Source organism: Pyrgilauda ruficollis, unplaced genomic scaffold (assembly GCF_017590135.1).
Source record: "Pyrgilauda ruficollis isolate IOZ18807 unplaced genomic scaffold, ASM1759013v1 scaffold22, whole genome shotgun sequence".
Taxonomy (NCBI): Eukaryota; Metazoa; Chordata; class Aves; order Passeriformes; family Passeridae; genus Pyrgilauda; species Pyrgilauda ruficollis.
Window position 1 is genome coordinate 2850793 of NW_024521428.1, and position 18749 is coordinate 2869541.

The 18749-nt window shown below is 38.9% G+C and overlaps 1 protein-coding gene across 2 annotated transcripts; it reads left to right on the plus strand.

Annotated features, from left to right (window-relative positions):
• Positions 1-9520: 9520 nt before the first annotated feature.
• On the plus strand, positions 9521-18749 carry MFSD9 (major facilitator superfamily domain containing 9). Of its 2 annotated transcripts, none has more exons than XM_041468553.1 (6): positions 9521-10151; positions 12010-12097; positions 13358-13401; positions 14613-14742; positions 15124-15333; positions 15857-18749. In XM_041468553.1, the coding sequence occupies exons 1-6, from the start codon at positions 10047-10049 to the stop codon at positions 16642-16644; spliced, it is 1365 nt and encodes a 454-aa protein (XP_041324487.1). In that variant the 5' UTR covers positions 9521-10046; the 3' UTR covers positions 16645-18749. The 2 variants fall into 2 exon arrangements, with proteins under 2 accessions (XP_041324487.1, XP_041324488.1); XM_041468554.1 differs by lacking the exon at positions 9521-10151 and adding an exon at positions 10461-10805.

Consider the following 18749-nt stretch of genomic DNA (forward strand, 5'->3'; position numbering starts at 1 on the left):
GTTCCATGTGGCTGACTCAAGTCTGACAGATGAAAAGGGCCTTCTATTTTAGGACACTGATGGCAGAGCTTTGCTCTGTTTCGCTCTCTGGGCGAGGCCAGTCAGAAATAGCTGACCTTCCCCTAACTAATCAGGGATTGACTTGAAATATTATTGCAGCTGGTGCATCAACACCAGTGGAGATGGAGTTGCAATGGCTCTGTCCATCTACGTGAGAAGTGTTACAGAGCACGCAGGAGAAGCAAGGACTTCCAAAGTTCAGGCCTGCTGGTGAATGTTTCCTTAGCTGCTAGCAGGAAAGGAAACACCAGCAAAGAAATTACTGTAAGTCATGCTATGAAAAGAAGACTGAGGATTTTTTATAGAATTTTAAAATATGGTAGCCAAAACTAAGAGATGCCTCTGAAAAATCCTATATAATAAAAATACAGTTATCTTTAAAAATTTACATCCTTCGTTTAAAGCAATAACTTTAGCAACACTAAACACAAAAACACCTAAATGCTTTATTTATTAATTTAACATTTAAACATTTAACATTAAATATTTAAATTACAAGTACTCACTGTAAAAGAAAAAGGCTTTTTCAACAACTTCATTTCATGCCAAGCAGACCTTCCCAATCATCTCTCATGGATTACAGAAAGGTGTAGAGTTTATAACATGCACCAGATCCTACAGTCCTTAGCCAATAACATTTTATTGGAATTATTTATCACCAGAATAGAATTTTCCATTGATATGGCATACTGGGAAGTGCTGGGTTCGAGGGAAGAATTAAGCCAGTTTACTCCAGAAAATATTTGTCACAACATTTTATGGCAATAGACTTAGGACTCCAGAGCGACTCCTACTTTCAATATGCCAGTATTGGTTTGGACAGTGCATCAGCATGCTTGAGGACAGCAAGGTAAACGCTGTTTCTACCACCTCCCTTCATTTCTACACAGATGAACCGGTGTTGTGTCCTCAGTGGTTTTACACCACTACACAGTCTGCCCAACATCATATTCACATTTGTTATTTATCATATTTTATTCAAACCTGATACTATACTAATTTCATACACAAGCACATCTAATATTCTGTGGCCTTTTTGCACCTCACAGTTTCAGTGTATGCAGAGCAGCAAATGAATATTCAAACAGACTCTTTTTGTCATATTTGCTTTTCCTACAGTCACTGATGCAGTTCATTTTGATACAGCAGAAGAGAGGTGTTTGGAAACCTAATTTTGGAAAGTGATGTTCTATTGTTCATTATTAAAGAAAACAAAAAAAAAAATCAAGAAAAGGAAGAACACATACAATGTGCTAAAATAGACTACTTGCAATTTGGAATAATACTTCAACTTTTGGTCAGCCCTGAAGTGGTCAGGCAGGTGGATTAGATAATTTGTGTAGGTCCCCTCCAGCAAATATTCTATTCTGTTCTGTTCAATTCTATTCTAATGTGTCTGGAAAAAAAAAATAAAAAATAATAATAAAAAAGTAGGATTCAGTTCAGCACTAACATGCCAAAATTTAGACAATTTCATATAAGCTAAATGTCTTTCCATGATAATCAATAGTGATCGCACTCAGTGGAGCCAGAGAGCAGTTCGTCACAACCTAGATCAGACTCACAGGGCTCTGCTCAGTCACTTGGGCAGACACCTAGCTCTAGCCAGTTCCAGAGTATCCCACTGGCTCTCAATTGCCATGCCAGAAGGGTGTATTTCCCTCTCTGTTTTGAAATACCTGCTAGCCCCACACAGAGTCTTACAAGGCCCCTCTCCCCGGGGATGACACTAGGACCCTACATGATGGTGACTGAATCACGTCTGGAAAGAGCGATATGGTAGCCTTACTGTCATCTCCCACAGTTGGGTGCTCCAGGATGTCTAAGGCATCTGCACTGGGCAGGCAGGTACCACAAGGGTCTTAGAGGAGGCCGACACATTTCCTGAGTGACAGCTACAGGCCAGGTTCACACCACCGGTGCCATCCAGGCCACCTCTGAAGCCAGGCTCCATTAGCTTGTCAGACCATCCTGGAGGCACTGCTGAGTGTTTTAGCCAGACCTCGATCAATTCTAACCACAGCAAAGATCCATATTTCATATGGGGATTTCCGAATGCAAAGGTGTTGATCTGCAACGGAATCCTACTCAGCAAACTGGAATTCCCAATTATTTTGCTGGTGTATGCGTGTCCTAAGAAAGCATTGGCCCAAAGTTCAAGAATTTCATAGCCTGAAATTCAAAGACATAGATAGTCACAGCATAAACAAAATCCATTTTATGAAGTTCTTTGTGATATCTGTTAAAAATTAATTCTAATGCATTCTTTAACACTATGCCACTTAGCTCATCCTAAATAATGGGATGTCTTATAACGTCACAACAGTGAACTTTTCCAGCATTAGATCAGAAGAAAAAAGATAACTCCAGACCCCTGTCTCAGCTACTGAACGACAATTAATAAAACAAACAACCAAAAAATATCAAATGGCTAGTTCCAGTCATGTTGCACCTACCTGCCCTCAGGACACAAATATGTCAGTGACTCTGTGAGCCTGTTTCTGCAAGAAAATAACTTATTCTTGTGAGTAGCTTCACTGAAATCAGTTTGTGTAGAAAGTTGCACTGAATTCAAATGACAGCTGAATTACCGCCTGTGCAGTGCAAGTATTTATTTTTAATATACTGTACATGCACTCTGGTCTCAGTTTAGCATGTTCATCCTGAGAGGATTTAATTTAATTATTCTCTTTTATATTTATGGCACATTCTCTGGCAGTGTTATCTTCCAAATACTCTATCAGCAGTATTATGCCCGTCTATGTCAAGAATGAAGCAGAAGCCATGTTAAGACTTGTTATGTCAGCTTAAAATTTCATGTTATCCACCACTTGAATACTCAAAGAAAGTCTCAGGGACTTTTTCTTTAATTAAATTAAATTCTGAAGGTTCCTCAAGAGAAGAGAGAAAGTTTCAAGGGAGAGAAAACAGGGCCAAGCTTATCAAGGCAAAACAATTGTTATTTTGAATCTTAAACAAAGTCATTCCCCAACTCCTCTCAAAACTCCTAAATTTCTGCAGAAATACTGTCACTTTAAACCAAAATGACATAGCCAAATTTATCCCTACTACAATAACAATGAAGTAACTAAATCAGCTTTAATATTCAATCAATTTGGCTAATTAAGTCAAACATTCATGGATTTTGTTGACTCGTAGTGTGAAGATTGAAGGACATAATGGATGGATTCCAGTCTCATTTAACAAAGCTGTAGAAGTTTTTTGATTTTATTTCTGTTTATTCACCAGATAGATAGGGCTAAACTAGTCCTGAATCTGCATATTTTATTTATGCATATAATAGATACAGCTTCAACATAGTATCTGAGCCCCTCCTTGTACTTAAAAATGGAAACATTTAGAAAAATAAATTTAAAAAAACAATAGCAGGCTGTCTCCTTTTTTCCTTTTCTATCTGAAGGAGGAAAAAAAGATATTTATGGGAAGGGGATGTTGTTTATTTGCTTGTTTATGTTTGTGTGTGATTGAGTAAGTGTCGGGTGCGTATGTTTGGAATTGGCAGGCAGCTCCTTATCTGTGCTGGCAGATATGTCCATGATCTAAAAACAGCCTTTTAGAACTGGCTGCATGTCTCACTATATACCAAGAAACAATTTCAGCAACTGCCTCAGAGCTGAGTCCTTCTGAGACCTCAATGCTCATTTACTGTTCTCAACAGTAATGGGAGTATCTCACCCACTGATTCTGATCCTCATCCTGTCCATGTTCCCCATCTGGGCAGATGTTACCTACTGCACCGGCACAATCACTTGTCAGTAGAGTACTAGGCAGACAAACAGCCAGACACCTTACACAGCACACCCTGCACACACCTTGTCCATTAAATGTGTGGTTGAAGTTCATCTTTAAGCTGGTCACTTCAGGTTTCCTCTACAGTCATACATCACTTTTACGGCACAGTCCATCTGACTTTTTTTGGATGGCCACCTCAATGTGCAAGCAACCATGCCCTAAAAGTACAATTACTTTGGCTGATTGTTGGTTTGGTTTGGTTTGTTCACTGACCAAGACGGGGTCTGGAATAACTAGTTTGAAATATGACCGCTTTATTCTTAATACTACAGTAAATCAGACCACAAGTCACACAACCACAGAGTGAATGAGGTTGGAAGGGACGTCTAGAGGTCATCTTGTCTAACCTCCCTGCTCAAGCAGGACCACCTAGAAATGATTGCCCAGGACCATGTCCAGGCAGCTTTTGAATATCTCCGAGGCTGGATACTCTAGAAACTCCTTGTGTGACCAAACACCTGCCAGCGCTTGGTCACCTTCACAATAAAAAGTGTTTCCTGACGTTCAAAGCGACCCTCTGGTGTTTCAGCTTGTCCTCACTGTCTCTGGTGCTGTCAATGGACATCACTGTAAAGAGCCTGGCTCCATCTATATAAAACTCCCTCTGAGCCTTCTCCTCTCTGGGCAGAACATTCACAGTTTTCACAGCTTTTCCTCATAGGGGAGGATGCTCCGGTCCCTTCATCACCTCAGTAGTCCATCATTTGACTCCCTCCAGAGTGTTCATGTGTCTCTTGTACTGCAAAGCCCAGAACTGGACACAGTACTCCAAGTGTGGCTTTGCCAGTCCTGAGTAGAAAGGAAGGAAAACCTCCTTCAACTTGCTGGCAATGCTTTGCCTAATGAGGACCAGGATACCATCTACCTTTTTTGCAGTGAGGGTACATGGCTGGGTCATGTAAAACCTGAGTGGAGATTGTAGAAATGTGCTGAAATCCCCCACAAAAGGAGGAAATCAAGCCATTCTGAACACAGATATCACTGTGTTCTGATTCATTCTGCATGACCTGTAATAAGTTTACAGAAATGATAGTAAGAACAAAAGAGAAATAAGCAGCTCATATGTCAGCAAAAGCTTCAACAGGAATTCTAATAGACCAGCAAGAAAAATCTTCTTTATGAGGCATTACTTTTACACATCTCTATGTATCCAGGACCCACTGTTAGCCACCTGCAGGAACACATGACAGAATTGCAATCACCCTGATGAAAGCTCCAGGGTGTACATGCCATTTGGACCCTGCCTTATACCCTCTCTGTGTTCAGGACTTTGACACTACGAAGCATCACAGATTTATTCAACTGCAGAAAGGAAGACAAAACTTTAGTATGACTGAGTGGATCACTCTGTTTCATACATCCCATTCTATCTCCCATTCCCATCCCATTCTATCCCTAATCTTGTATTAAATCTACATTAGATAAAATAGGTAAAAAAGACAGCAAAGCATAATTTCTTTTTTAATTGTGTCATAACACTGATTCAAGATGTGATGAATCCATGTCCCTGCAAATTGGGAAAGATAACTAGAACTATCAGAAGTACAAGAATGTGCTTTCCTTTATCACATCACCATCGTGAGCGCTCTGAATTTTTCATACAATTACAGGAAAGCCAGGCCAATGCCATTAATGTTTCCCACAATACTTTAAAGTCATGACACATCACATGTGCAATTTTCAGAGAAATGAATGAGTTTTCTAATCCTAGGAGGTATTCCAGGAAGTTTCCTATGAAAGTAGTTATGCATAAATAGTCAGAAGTTAAAAGCTGGAGTCTTCTTCACCATTCTTGTTGCTGCTTGACATGAGTCCTTCCACAGCAGGATGCTATTATGAATCTCACTCTGAGGCTGTAACACCTTCCATTTACTGCACAGACACTTTCTGGTACATATATTTTTGGATTTATTCAGAAAGCCTGAGGAACTATCCATTAGGTCTTTCTGCACCATTCCAGCTTCTACAGAGCCACTGATCTTAAAATAAATAATTAAATAAATAAAATCATTTATTTATTATAAAAAAAAAAAAGTGGGTGAGGGATTTGGATTGGGTCCAGCATGGAGAGTGGGGAATGATGTGGGTGAGGTAAGAAGACTCTAATACACCAGAAAAGAGACTGAGGTCAACAGGAGTCATCCTGGCCACCTTCTGCTCCAGAGAATGATCAACAGTATTCAAACCATTCTCAATGTATTTATTTTATCTGTTAAACATTAATTGAAAGAAACACAAAAAGCCATCTGGCCTTAGTTAGGCTGCCATGAAAAACTCCAGAAGGGAAGAAGTAAACCCAATGCTGAAATAATTCCTTCCTTTAACAAGCTGTTTTATAAATGCTTTCTAAGTCTCTCTGACATACCAACGTGATTCATTTACAGCTTTGAGGGTGGCATCAATTAAAAGGTTTCTTTCCACATTCCTTCCATTTGCAGATCTTTTCAGACAGATTACACTTTAAAAGTCTTTAAGATTAACAGCTGATTCCAAACTCACGTTCATTTAAAAGTACCTCTTAAAATGTTCTAGACCACTGGATTGTAACTTTTTCTACTTCGCTCAATTTGTGTATGAAAAGTTGAAATGACTGTCAAAGTTACCATAATGATCTGAAGTGGTAAAACAGAATGAAATAAGCTATTGTTAGATTCACTAAATTTGATGACAAATTGCACATTTGGGGGTCTTGACCTTACTTATTTGTAATGCAGAAATTCAAGAATATATTCCATTTTCTGGATAAATCAGTGTAGTCATCTTAGACCTGTTTCACAGAAGTATTTTACAAACTTTATTTAAGAATTTATAAGGTTTGAAATTTTGTCCACTATTGAAGTAATGTGAGGATTTTTTTTAAAGAATTTTATTAGATTCCAGATGACTTCCATCAATGCTTTCACTATGTCAAGGCTTGGAGCACACACTACCACAGAGCTGGCTGAGGAAGGGCAGCTGCAGACTGCCTCAACCCCTTGCTTGGCAGGTGACACCAAGTATTTACAGCTGATGTTTTCACTAAAAGGCTGAAGATTTCTCACCCCTTCCCCTCATGAGCAAACTGAATCTCAGACATTCTTCCACAGACTAGTTCTCCTGCCATTTATCATTTGAGGCAAGAATAGCCCAACAAGGCTGTGCATAATCTGATCTCCGGCAGCCCAACGCTATTAAAAATGTTCCTTCTGTCATTAAAATCTCTCTCTCCCCTTCTTTTTTTTTAAACCCCCTCTATTTATGCAAAATTGATCTTCCATTAGGAAGCAGACCTAGACACAATGTTGCATTAGTATACAAACTGAAAAACTGACACAAATGTAATATAGCTTTCTGGCATTTTTTACTTCTGGTTCCTCTATTTCTTGTCAAAAAAATGAGCGCTTTTTTGGGGGGGCAACAAAATAACAATAAAAAACTTACAGTTGCTGGCTGAGTACTATGACTACCAAGTTCATCTCATAATCACTGTCACAACAGAGGGGTGCAGCTCCTCATGCTTTGTTTCTAGCATGATGCACCTCACGCTTACATTACTTACACATAATGGAAACAGAGTACTTTGATTGTGTAGTGACAATAGTCTGCATATTCTTCCTGGTTCTAGCATGATCCATAAAATCAATGATTTTAATTCAATTGCTACTACCAGGTCACAGAAAAAAAAATAGAAATAAGATGATCATCTAGGCATTTCTGAGCACACGTGCTGCTGGCCACTTCTGAGTATCTGCTGTGTACTTGTTTTTAAGAATCATCCAGTAAAAGTCAAACACCTTAAAGTAATGTAAGTGTACTATATTGATAATATCATTTTAATCACCCAACTATGTAATTCTGCTCCCAAATATAGTAGACTATGTCTATTTTCCTTAGGACTCTGATAAATGATCTTCATTGTATTTCATTCCTTTAATTGCTAGACAATTCCCTTATCAGTCCTAAACCCACTTCATCTGAGAACATTTATCTTAATATTTCTTTATTTGCAAGCCTTTATCTTAAATTTTGTAATTGTAATTACAGAACATGAGTGGGAACCTTGAGGCAGCTGAAATCATCTGCCTTCAGTTCAAAAGCAACAGAGATATTTGTCAATTACTATATATTAATGCCTTTTTCTTATATATTATGTAAATTATGTAAACATGTAAGATGCCCAATTCTTTAACAATATGATTAAGTTCACCACCAGGACAAAAAGCAGAAAGAGATCTGTTAAAGGAAGAGACACCTATAAGTTCTCTAAATGCTTGAGTTTTTTTCCATTAACAGTTTGCACTGTTGTCATAAAGTTTGGTTATTCTCTGCATTACAAGTCATTGTGCATGGAGATAGCTTGAAACAATATACAAAACCTAACCATTTTCATTGCCAGGGAATTCACTAGTCCTGCTTGCAATCCTTTGTCCCCATCATATTTGATCATTCTGATCTTCAGAACCTGAGAAAAATACAGAATAGCTAACTGGTTTCAGAGACTTATGGCAGAGACTAACATAAAACCTTAAAAATTTCAGTCGGGCTCAGTGTTTGCATAGAAGTCAACGTCCCTTAGACCCCAGGAAAAGTACCTAAGCCCTTGCAACATCTTTTAATCATCCACCTCTTTAATACTTTTTTCTAATAAATTTTCAGGCACTTTCCATTTCTTCTATCAGTTAAAATGAGCAAGGATAGAATTAGCACAATATTGGGCAGACAGTGTAGTAGCAATTCCCAGAATGCTCTAATATTTCAGCATCTTGTCACCATTTTGTCGATTTCAGAGAAATTGTGTGCAACTGATCTCCATTACTGTTGTATCCAGAATTTTAAAAACCTCACTGAGAGAATTTGTTATTCAAAGTGGCCTTAAAGAGATAAATTAGTAGGATATATTGGTTAACTCAACACAAAAACATCACAGCCACCGGGATATTACACAAGTGAGTTATTCTTGTCTGGACTCTGACAACATCTTTGTCCCCATGCAGATACTAAGTTTTGCCTTGGTATCTTATAAATAAGCTGCATATATAGAAATATGTCTTTCTTTACAGTTTTAGTATTTGGGGGATTTTTTAGCTTAATTTTTAATAACCATGGGAAAACCACATTCCCCTCCTTTGCTTTTTTGTGACCTACATCTGTAAAAGATCCTCAACCCTGTTCTGGAAACATGAAGATAAAATTGAAGTTATGCTCTTGTCAGTTATTGAATGATATTCCTCAAGCTTTATAAGTCATGCTAACTCTTAAAGTGTAAGAGTCATCAACATTTTACAAAAGTTTCTTCTTACTGATAATTAAAAAAAAAATAAAAAAGCTAAAGCATCTCCTGTTCCTTGTACCTTTTTAAAATAATTAAAACCAGCAGTTTTACTGGCCAAGCAACTATATAAAAGAGCAAACCTCTGACTACAACATAAAGATGGGTGGTCACATTTTGTACCTGACAATGATTTCCACCAGTGCTTCTGAGAGATTTATGAAGTTTCATTGGTTTGGATGCAAACGCATTATAACATACTAGTCATCAACAATTCCAGCTATCCCCGACTTTTAACAAAAACACAGCACAGCAGTGAACGTGCTAAGCAGAAAGAGGGGTGCCCTTCTTCCTTGGCTCAGTACCACCATCATAAGCCACGTAACAAGGCAGGAAAACACTTTGCTGCCAGAAACACTTGATGCAGGCTCTGCGCTGAGCCCGAGAGATGGCCGAGGAACAGCAGCAGCGCTGGGACACGGCCGCTTTCCATATGGATGGGTAGGATCGGAGAGGCAAGGGCCAAAAAGCTATCTTTCTACAGCAACCACAAGAACTGTGCAGGGGATCCATTACCATGCTCCTATGGCATACTTGTTTCCAAAGCCCCTAGGCTCCACCTGGCTCTTCCTGCCTTCCCCAGGGCCTCAGGCGCCGAGGGGACGTGTTGCAAAATTTTGCCCGTACAAACACGCAACAGGCAGGAAGGGCAAAGTCCTACAGAGGTGTGTGTGGGAGGGTGAGGCAGGGATCCCGACGGCTCCCGAGGCCGGCAGGGAGCCTTATTCTTCCTCATCTTCGCCGGAAAAAGAGGACACACTAAGGACACGGTGCCGAACGAAACAACACCGAGACCCTTCTCCGCCGCCGCCTCTCCGCTTCCGCCGCGCCGCGGGCACTGCGCAGGCCCGGCGCCGCCGCCCGCATGGAGGAGGAGGAGGAGGATGAGGGTGGCGGCGGCCGGGCGGCCTCGGCGAGCCCGGCCGGGTCTGCCCGCTTCGTGCGGTGCCTCTACGCGGTGGGATTCCTGGTAAGCGGCGGCCCTGGGGCCCGCCCCGCGCGGCCTGCGGCGGGCGGCCGCGCCCGGGAACGGGAATGGGCTCCTTTGCAGGCCGTGGCTGCTGGGTTCTGGGGTGCATCGCTGCAGCCAGGGCTTGTAGCGCTGCTGGTGTGCAGCGGCTGGGCTGTTTTACCGTGCAAACAGCACGCAGTTCGACACACAGGTCGGATTTTTGTCCTGTGAATGCCATGGAATAGCGGACCACCCAAAAAGCTGAGTCTTGCCTCGGTGCTTATAAGAGAGCTGCTTCCTGTTTCCTTAAAAAAAAAAAAAAACAAAAAAAAAACACTGGTCTCTTGTTGAAAGAACAGACTTTTTAAAAGGTTCATGTTCTGTAGTGATTCCTGAGCCTCAGGAAAGTGCCACTTAATTAATTTGAGATTAAAAGTGACGATTTGGAAAACGAATACAGAATGAGTACGAGTTTGCACTGTGAAATGACAGGATAACTGTCTTACCTACTTTTAGGATGGGCAATAGAAACGACCCGGTTGGTTTATGTCCCGCAGAAAATATCACAGGGAACTTTGCTCCTTTTAACTGACTTTTAAACTTTTTTCAGGGTTCTCCAGCCCTGACATAGCTTATTGACACTGAGCTGGAGCACACAAGAAAATCAACCAAGTGAGTGTCCTTTTAGAGGATGTGGTGATGCAAGCTTCCTGTAGCCAGAGAAATAAATACAGTGTATCTGTCACTCCAGAGAAGGAATTACACAGTGGAATGAGACGTAACTACCCATCAGATAGTGGCTGATGGGTCTTGCTCTACCTGCATGCCTGTGACAGTCCAGTACTGCCGGGGTATAGTCTGAGACTTGTACTTCTTAATGTCTCCATTGATGACTTGGACGAGGTCACTGAACCTTTCTTCAGATTCACAGATGACACCTAAGATTGTATTGCTGGAGGTGTTTATAAGTGGTGTGCTCTGTTTGTTCATGCTAATGTATTTAATGGTTCTAACTTTGTAAGCCTCAATTTTAGCCATCAAAAAGTAATTAATGACAGACTGTGAGAATTCGCTTAGTGACACACATTGTTACAGTTCATCAGTGCTTGAGGTAGTCCAGTTCAGTTCAAGTAGTCAGTGATGAAAGGTGATTGTGCTCCAATAGATCTCCCAGGGACACTGGATGCTGTGCCAGATTGTACTAGTACTGAAAGAACTACTGGGTCAAAGTGGTGAGCTTAACAAAAAGTAATAAAGCAAAAGGAACAAGTAGGAGATCCTTGTACTTCTCAGGATGGGCAGTGTCCTTTACCCTCCTCTTACAAAATGTTTTACAATTATGCTTTGCCTTTATTTTTTTTATTTTTTGAATTTTCTGTCTTGTCACTTTCTTAAGCTATACACAAAGGCAGTCTGTTAGTAGGTGTAGATCTATTGTAGCGTCTTCTCCATTGTAGTTGGGTGAAAGTACCATTTTTTAAAATACACAGTTTTTGCACAAATAAAAAGTATGTTTAGGTGATTGAAATTAGACCACTTTGGATTTAAAGCACTGATACAAAGTACTTTTCTTGTTTAACAGGTAAAGTTTAATATATTGAAAGGAATATTTAATGTTTAAATATATATCTTCAGAAGGATTGCATCTAGACTGGGGGAAGAGAATTGATGTTTTCATAGGTTTAACTCCTCTGTGAGGCAATCCTTTATCTTTCAGTTTATGTGTTTTGTAAGATGAAAAAAATTCTTTTAACCTTGTGTTGATATGGAGATAATTTACTTTTTTAAAATTTATTTTTCTGATGTTGACTGTTATTAAGCCAGGTTGCTATTGTCTTTGTGAAAGTTACCAAAACTTTTCCTGCCTTTTTTTCAGGATTTATTTGGTGTGAGCATGGTGGTTCCTTTAATGAATCTTCATATCAAATCTCTAGGAGCAAGTCATACAGTTGCTGGAATCATAGGTGAGTTGCAGTACATGATTTATGAAAGAGTAAGATAAGGCCTGGATTTTGCCTTACTGTAAACTGGACATTGGAACACAATTTTCCTTGTTAATAGCATAATAAAAAATAAAGACAATTTCCACATGAAACTGTAAGGGCAGCCATACTGTGTTAGACCCAGAGACCTGTTCAAACTCGTGCACTGACAGTGGCCAAAAGCACATTCTTGGGAAAGAGCACAATTGGGAAGAACAAGTCTTGCAGTAGCATTTGTACGGCTACTTACCAGCATCCAAGAATTCACAGCTTAGGAATTTAGGGAGCCAGAGGTGTTGCTTGTAGTTTTATTGTTATTTACACTTTGCAAATGGTACTTTTGCAGCTGGTTCTCCAAAGCTTTCCAATGTCCATGACTTCCCAGTTTGATTAAAATCCTTACAGCTGTCTTGGCAAAATATTTATTCACTTTTAGGAGTGTTTACAAATAAATTCTGAAGATTTGGAATTTTATCTTAAAATGTTTAGTGCTAAGGTAGGTTCTGTGGCTTTAAAGTACCTTTTATGGTATTGTTTATGGTTTGGAGTGATACAATATTTTCTTTATTCCCAGAGCTGTTATTCAGTTTTATTATTTTCTTTTCTTATTTAACACTTTGTATGAAATAATTCTGCTTCTACACTGAGTTGACAGTATTATTTTAAGCAGCAACTAGTCAGAAATATGTTTTCATTTCAACAGCCTGCTTTAATTTTTAACATTATAAAAAAAACATGGGCTTGAGGTGTATTCTTATAAATGAGAGTCTAGCAGATGTTTCTCTCTGCTTCTCTTTGCTCCTTCTCTTCTGTCACTAAATGCTACTAGCCTCCAAAATGAGAAAGTAGGATCCGTGTTTTCTTCAGGGATTCTGTGATGCCTTGTAGTAGACTGAAGCACCAAGTGGAAAGTCCTTTCCAGTAGGGAAATTCTCTCCTGATTCTGAGAAAGCAATTATAAATGCCAAGATCTGTTTTGTTTAATATACCATACAAAGCAACATCATTTTGCCTTATATAGTTTTACAACTTCTCAGCACTTTTTTCTTTTTTATTTTGTCATTCCCTGAAACTATTTCCTTTATAAAATACTAATCTCCACCCTTGGTTTGTCCTGCTTCCTCTTCCCATTCTTCTAGTAAACTATTCCCATGATTTCTCATTTTTTCACAATTTAAAATTTTGTGCAGTTTTCATTTTAAAAAAGCTGAATTTTTAACACTGGTATTTTGTTTGTTTTAGGATCTCTCTATGGTGTAATGCAGCTGTTTTCCAGCACATTTGTGGTGAGTTCTAACTCTGCATTCCAAAGCATATTGGTATTTCTATGGATTGTAGAGGGGGAAAGGGTGGGGTTAATAATAGCATTTTTGTGACATTTTGAAAATGCATAAAGTGTTCATACAAGCATTTTGGTTGGAGGAACCAATTTTCAGTTTGCATGAGAAATGGCAGTTTTGTTTATGGGGAATTGCCAGGTTTTTCAGGCCCAAACAGAATATAGTTTTTAGACAAAAGCTAGAATACAGATTTGGGCTCAGGTACGTTACTGAGCAGGTCACAGTTACACAGGGTTAGCTCCTCTAGTGTTGGTGCTAGTAGAGCAGTTTCCTTCAGTGCAGTAGCCTCTCCAGGAAGCAGTCTCATGAGTCAGCTTTTCATAGCCTGTGATTTAGTTTGCTTTCCCTGCTTAATGAGCACTATCTTGTAACTCACTGTATGGTCTAAATTAATTGTTTCATCTTTGCTATTTGTTTGGTTTTGTTTTCTATTAGCTATTGATTTTTTATATTCTAATATTACCCTGGTACCAGTTTTCTAGTTTTGAAGAGAAGATAACAGATTATGAGAATGTCTCATAAAATAACGGTTTCAGGGTTTGTTATGCAGGACACCTGGGATAATTTTCTTCTGTAATTTTGTGGCACGTTCTTGGAAGTGCAAGACCATTGTCTGCTTTCTTAAAAAAACTATTTCCTCTTGGAAATCAAGCTGATTTAGAAGCATGATAAGTGCAAGTTTTCGGTTTTCCCTCTGCAAACTACTTCTTACCTATCTGTGCTCAGATGACAAACTCTTCATAGCCAAGATCATTGCTTTTAAGATTTTCAACAAGTGTCTAATACATAGCAGCCTGAGTGATGCAAACATATATTTGTGGTTGGTTATGGTAAGATTTCCAGAAGGCTTCTACTGGTAATATTTTGTGGTATTTGTTGCAGGACTGTCTTTTTAAAAGGTTTATTTTTTTATTAAAAAAATCTGTGTACACAACATTAAATGAAATAATAATTTTGGCAGGTAGCCTGCCATCAGGGCAGAGCTCTCCTTGTGACTTCCAAATTTTTCACTTAGGAATGTTGTGTAATAAGCTTATTAGGCTCTCATTGACAGTCCTTTGATGTCTTGTCTCAGTTTAATGCAGAAGTACTGATTGATCACTGCACATAGCTTAGTGTTATAAAAACACTACTCTTTCTTTCTGGCTTTGTGAAAGGGCTGCTGGAGTGATGTAGTAGGAAGACGGTATTCCCTGCTTGTTTGTATTCTTCTCAGTGCACTGGGTTACTTCCTTCTTGGAAATTCCACCACAGTGTTCCTGTTTGCTATTTCTAGAGTCCCTGTAGGTGAGTAAACACTTGGAATTTTGCAGTTTAAATTCCCTGTAGTCTCAGGCTGAGAATTACTACGGGAGAAATGGTATATGGATAGCCACATAGCATCATCACCCAGTAGCACCAACTGAACCTGAGTATTGGAAAAGTCTCTACAAATAAAGAATTCTCATTATTTTTTTTCCTGAAAATGATTTGAAATGTTGAGGCCTAACCCACCAGGCATCTAAACCCCACCCACAAAGCTGCTTACTCCAGCACTGAAGAACTTGTGATTAATGGAATTTTAAAAATATAAATCATACAAATTTGGACCATTGTTACTTGAGATAGATCTGTCTCTTTTTTGGACCAAGAGATACATGTTTATTGATTTGTTTATATTTTTTGCAGGTATTTTCAAACACACACTTTCCATCTCTAAGGCCCTGCTGTCTGATCTGGTCTCAGATAGGGATCGCCCTTTAGTGATGGGGCGCTTCAATGCAGCCTCCAGTGTGGGCTTCATTCTGGGACCTGTTGTTGGTGGCTACCTTGCAGAGTTCAAAGGTGGCTTTTACCAAACATCCTTCATCTGTGCCTCTATCTTCCTTCTGAATGGTGGTAAGTTGTATGTCACATTTTGCCTCTTGGTTCCCTTCATTCCTCATTTTGTCCTTTTAAGCCATCTGTAATACCTTGAATTCACAGTGTGTTTATCATCTATGGCATTGGCATTTTGTATGCCAATACTACTGTTTGAATTTGAACTTGTGTGGAAGGGTGGGAATTTTGAAACAGTTATCCTCCAGGTGCTTCTCCTTTGTTCTGCCTATGTCTCCTTTACATTCAGACACAAATGGGAGTTTTTGATGTGCCCAAAGATGAAGATTAGAAATCATAGTTTTGGCTTTAGCCATTAGATTTGTTTGTATTGTGTGAGTGTGGCATTTCAGTGCTTTCCTTTCTTGTTTTCACTGCATTTAAAATTGAACCAGTCCTATGAATAACACTAGACTTAATATTTGCAAATTTTTTAAGGACAAGTATTGTTGAAGTATTTTTTTAATTGTTACAATCAAACTAATATCTTCCATGTAAAGTTGATGCAATTGAATGAAAGCAACTAATTTCTTCATCTACATAGGTCTTGTCTGGATGTTACCCTGGAGTGAAGAAAACACTAGCAATAGGGACCATTACCAAGACAAAGAAAAAAACAGTTTCTCAGCAAAATCAAATCATGACCATCACTTGAAATCAGCAACTACTAGAGCTGTAACAAACAGTAGTTTTTTCCAGTCTCCATGGATCCAAGTTGCAACAGTGCTGAAGAAAATTAAAGGAATTGCGTGCTCTAATTTGTGGGATGTATTTTTAGTGCGGTTCCTGATGTCTGTTGCTATACTGCTGTACTATAGTAATTTTACTCTGGCCTTGGAGGAGAGATTTGGGGTGAAACCCTTGTTTTCTGGATACCTAATGAGCTATAGCAGTGCACTTGGAGTCCTGGCTGGTTGTCTGCTCGGACCAATAACAAGACTCTATGGGCACGACACTTACAGACTTTTGTTGCACTCCAGCACTTTTACCTGCACGCTGATCCTCCTGTATGCATCAGCACCGAGCATATGGATGGTCGTTTTGTCCTCCACGTTCTTGGCCTTCTCCACTACTATAGGCCGTACCTGTATCATTGATCTGGAACTGACTGTTGGTGGGAACGAGGCCAGCGGGACACTCCTAGGTGTTGGACAGTCGGTGACATCAGTGGGACGTATTATTGCCCCACTCCTTTCTGGAATTGCTCAGGAGTTCAGTCCTTGTGGCCCTCCAAGTCTAGCCGTGGGACTAGCATTAGTTGCTATTGTGATAATGAATGCAAACAAACAAAAATACCGTAGTCGTGGAAGTGTGAAGTTAAAAAATCAGTAGACACAATTTTGGATTGCACCAGATGTATCTTCACCTGCCAGGCTTGTACAGTAATTACATGATTTTTAAGGAGAGCACATTATGTTCCCGTGGAAGCAAGTATATATATGTATTTCTGCTGCAGGGATGTTAAGTCTAGACAGATGTTATTCTAACAGGTACCACCAGGACATTTCTAAGAGGGGCAGATGTTGCTATATTGTACAGGCTGTGATTTTTTTAATGGATTTTTAACCTTTTTGGAGGGGAAAAAGGAACGTCAAGAAACGCACAAACCCTGCTTGTAGCTCATTTTTGACACAGTGTTTAGATTGAAAGATTGTTTAAAAAGGGTGAATCAAAGGTGATTTTTTGTTGTTTAATCAGAAGGATATTGCAAATGTTTGGCCTTAATTTCTTATGCTGTGGTCTGTTTCCTTTTGTCTGTTATGACAGTAGCTTATATAACAGGATATTTGCTTATGTGATTTTTGTGTAGCATGTTTTGTCCAGAAAACTTTCTGCAGACAGTGGTTAGGCACTTTGGGGTAATCATGCAACCCCTGCTGACTCCTGGTCTTTCCCAAGTAACAGAATTGGGTGTATGCTAACTTCATGTACTAGAAGACCTAATCTTAGAATAATACAAGGCCATTCAGGCTGAAACTGAGGCCGAATTTAAGTTTTATAGAAATTTGAACTGGTGGCTTCTGTTTAGTAATAACTTCTACTGAGGAACTTTGTCATAATTTCTTTATTTATATTTCCTGTGCAATTTTTCTACCTTCATTTTAAGAATAAATTTCCTTCTTATTTCTCTCAAATGACTGTAAAGTTGTGAGCATGTAGCAGTATTTCACGGATCTAGATTAATGCATCCTGTCTCATCTCAGGCATAAGTGACATTTTGGTGACAAGAGAAATAAGGTTTTGCTGGTATTTTAGTCCTCATTTGTGTGCATGGCTTAACTGAAGAGAGGTTACTCTCAAAGCTGTACAGAGTTGTAGCACTCCTGTGCTATTTACTGTTCAAGCTCATTACTTGCCAGTTACCATTGTTTGTATTTCATATGAAACATGGAAAAAATGTATTTTGTTCTGATAATGTTCTCTATGATCTTCATTATATTACTTGATGAAAATACAAAGTCAACTATGTAAGTATTGGGTTCGGGGGAAGTTTATGCAATTTAGTTATCTCCTTGAACACATCGGTTCTAACACTTCCTGCTTCAGGTCAGTCATGGATGGTGCTTGTATTTTTTATTTTCATTTTCTTCTTTACCTTTTCCACTGCCTATTAGCATTCAAGTATTTTCTGAAACCTCCGTGATTCCAGTGGCAGCACCATAGGAATTTATGTATGGAACTCTGAATTGTTTTAATTTTATTTATTGACATAATCAGTGTCTTATTCCTACTGTGATTTCAGTACATATCCTCAGAGTTCTTTATTACAGTAATATGTGTTTCATTTCTCCCTAGGAACTTGAGGCATCTCTTATCTTCTCTTGCCTTTCTTGGTAGATGCCCAAAATATTATTGCTCTGAATTTCCTGTTTTGTTTCTTTCCACCTTTTCATTTTCTTTTTTTTTTTCTTTACCTAAAACCTCCCTTCTGTAAGTAAGGGCATTCTGTTTGGCATCTCTAGCAAGGGATTAAGGAAAAGAGTTGTAAAAAACCTTCAAAAATTAATATATATGAATGATTTTGTAATTTTTCCAATACTTGTTGATTATATGATGTAACATAGCATTTACCCTTCTGAATTGCTGCACTGAGTTAATCTGACTTCTGTATACATCTATCCTAATACATATCCTACTGAATATAGATTATAGAAGCCTCAGAGTTGAAAAATCTGTGGAAGCCTGTGGTCTTGGGGACATATTGTAACACATTTTACAGAAGTTTTTTACTTGTAGGGCAAAATTATTCCTGAAGTGCCACAGAAACGTTTCTTTCCTGTACAGGTATAGAAGAATTGCACTATATTTTTTTCTTTTTCTTTAAGGACTAGAAATAAAATGAAGTGACATTCCATATTATTATGTCACTCTGTTTTTTTCCCATCTTCCTCTGCTGAAGCTACAGCACAAAACAGAAGTGTTCAAGTCAATGTGAA

Excerpts from the sequence above, each read along its gene's own strand:
- MFSD9 (XM_041468553.1), top strand. The coding sequence starts at position 10,047 with ATGGAGGAGGAGGAGGAGGATGAGGGTGGCGGCGGCCGGGCGGCCTCG. Across the intron at positions 10,152-12,009 it reads TCTACGCGGTGGGATTCCTG|GATTTATTTGGTGTGAGCAT; the intron begins GTAAGCGGCGGC and ends CCTTTTTTTCAG. Across the intron at positions 12,098-13,357 it reads TACAGTTGCTGGAATCATAG|GATCTCTCTATGGTGTAATG; the intron begins GTGAGTTGCAGT and ends TGTTTGTTTTAG.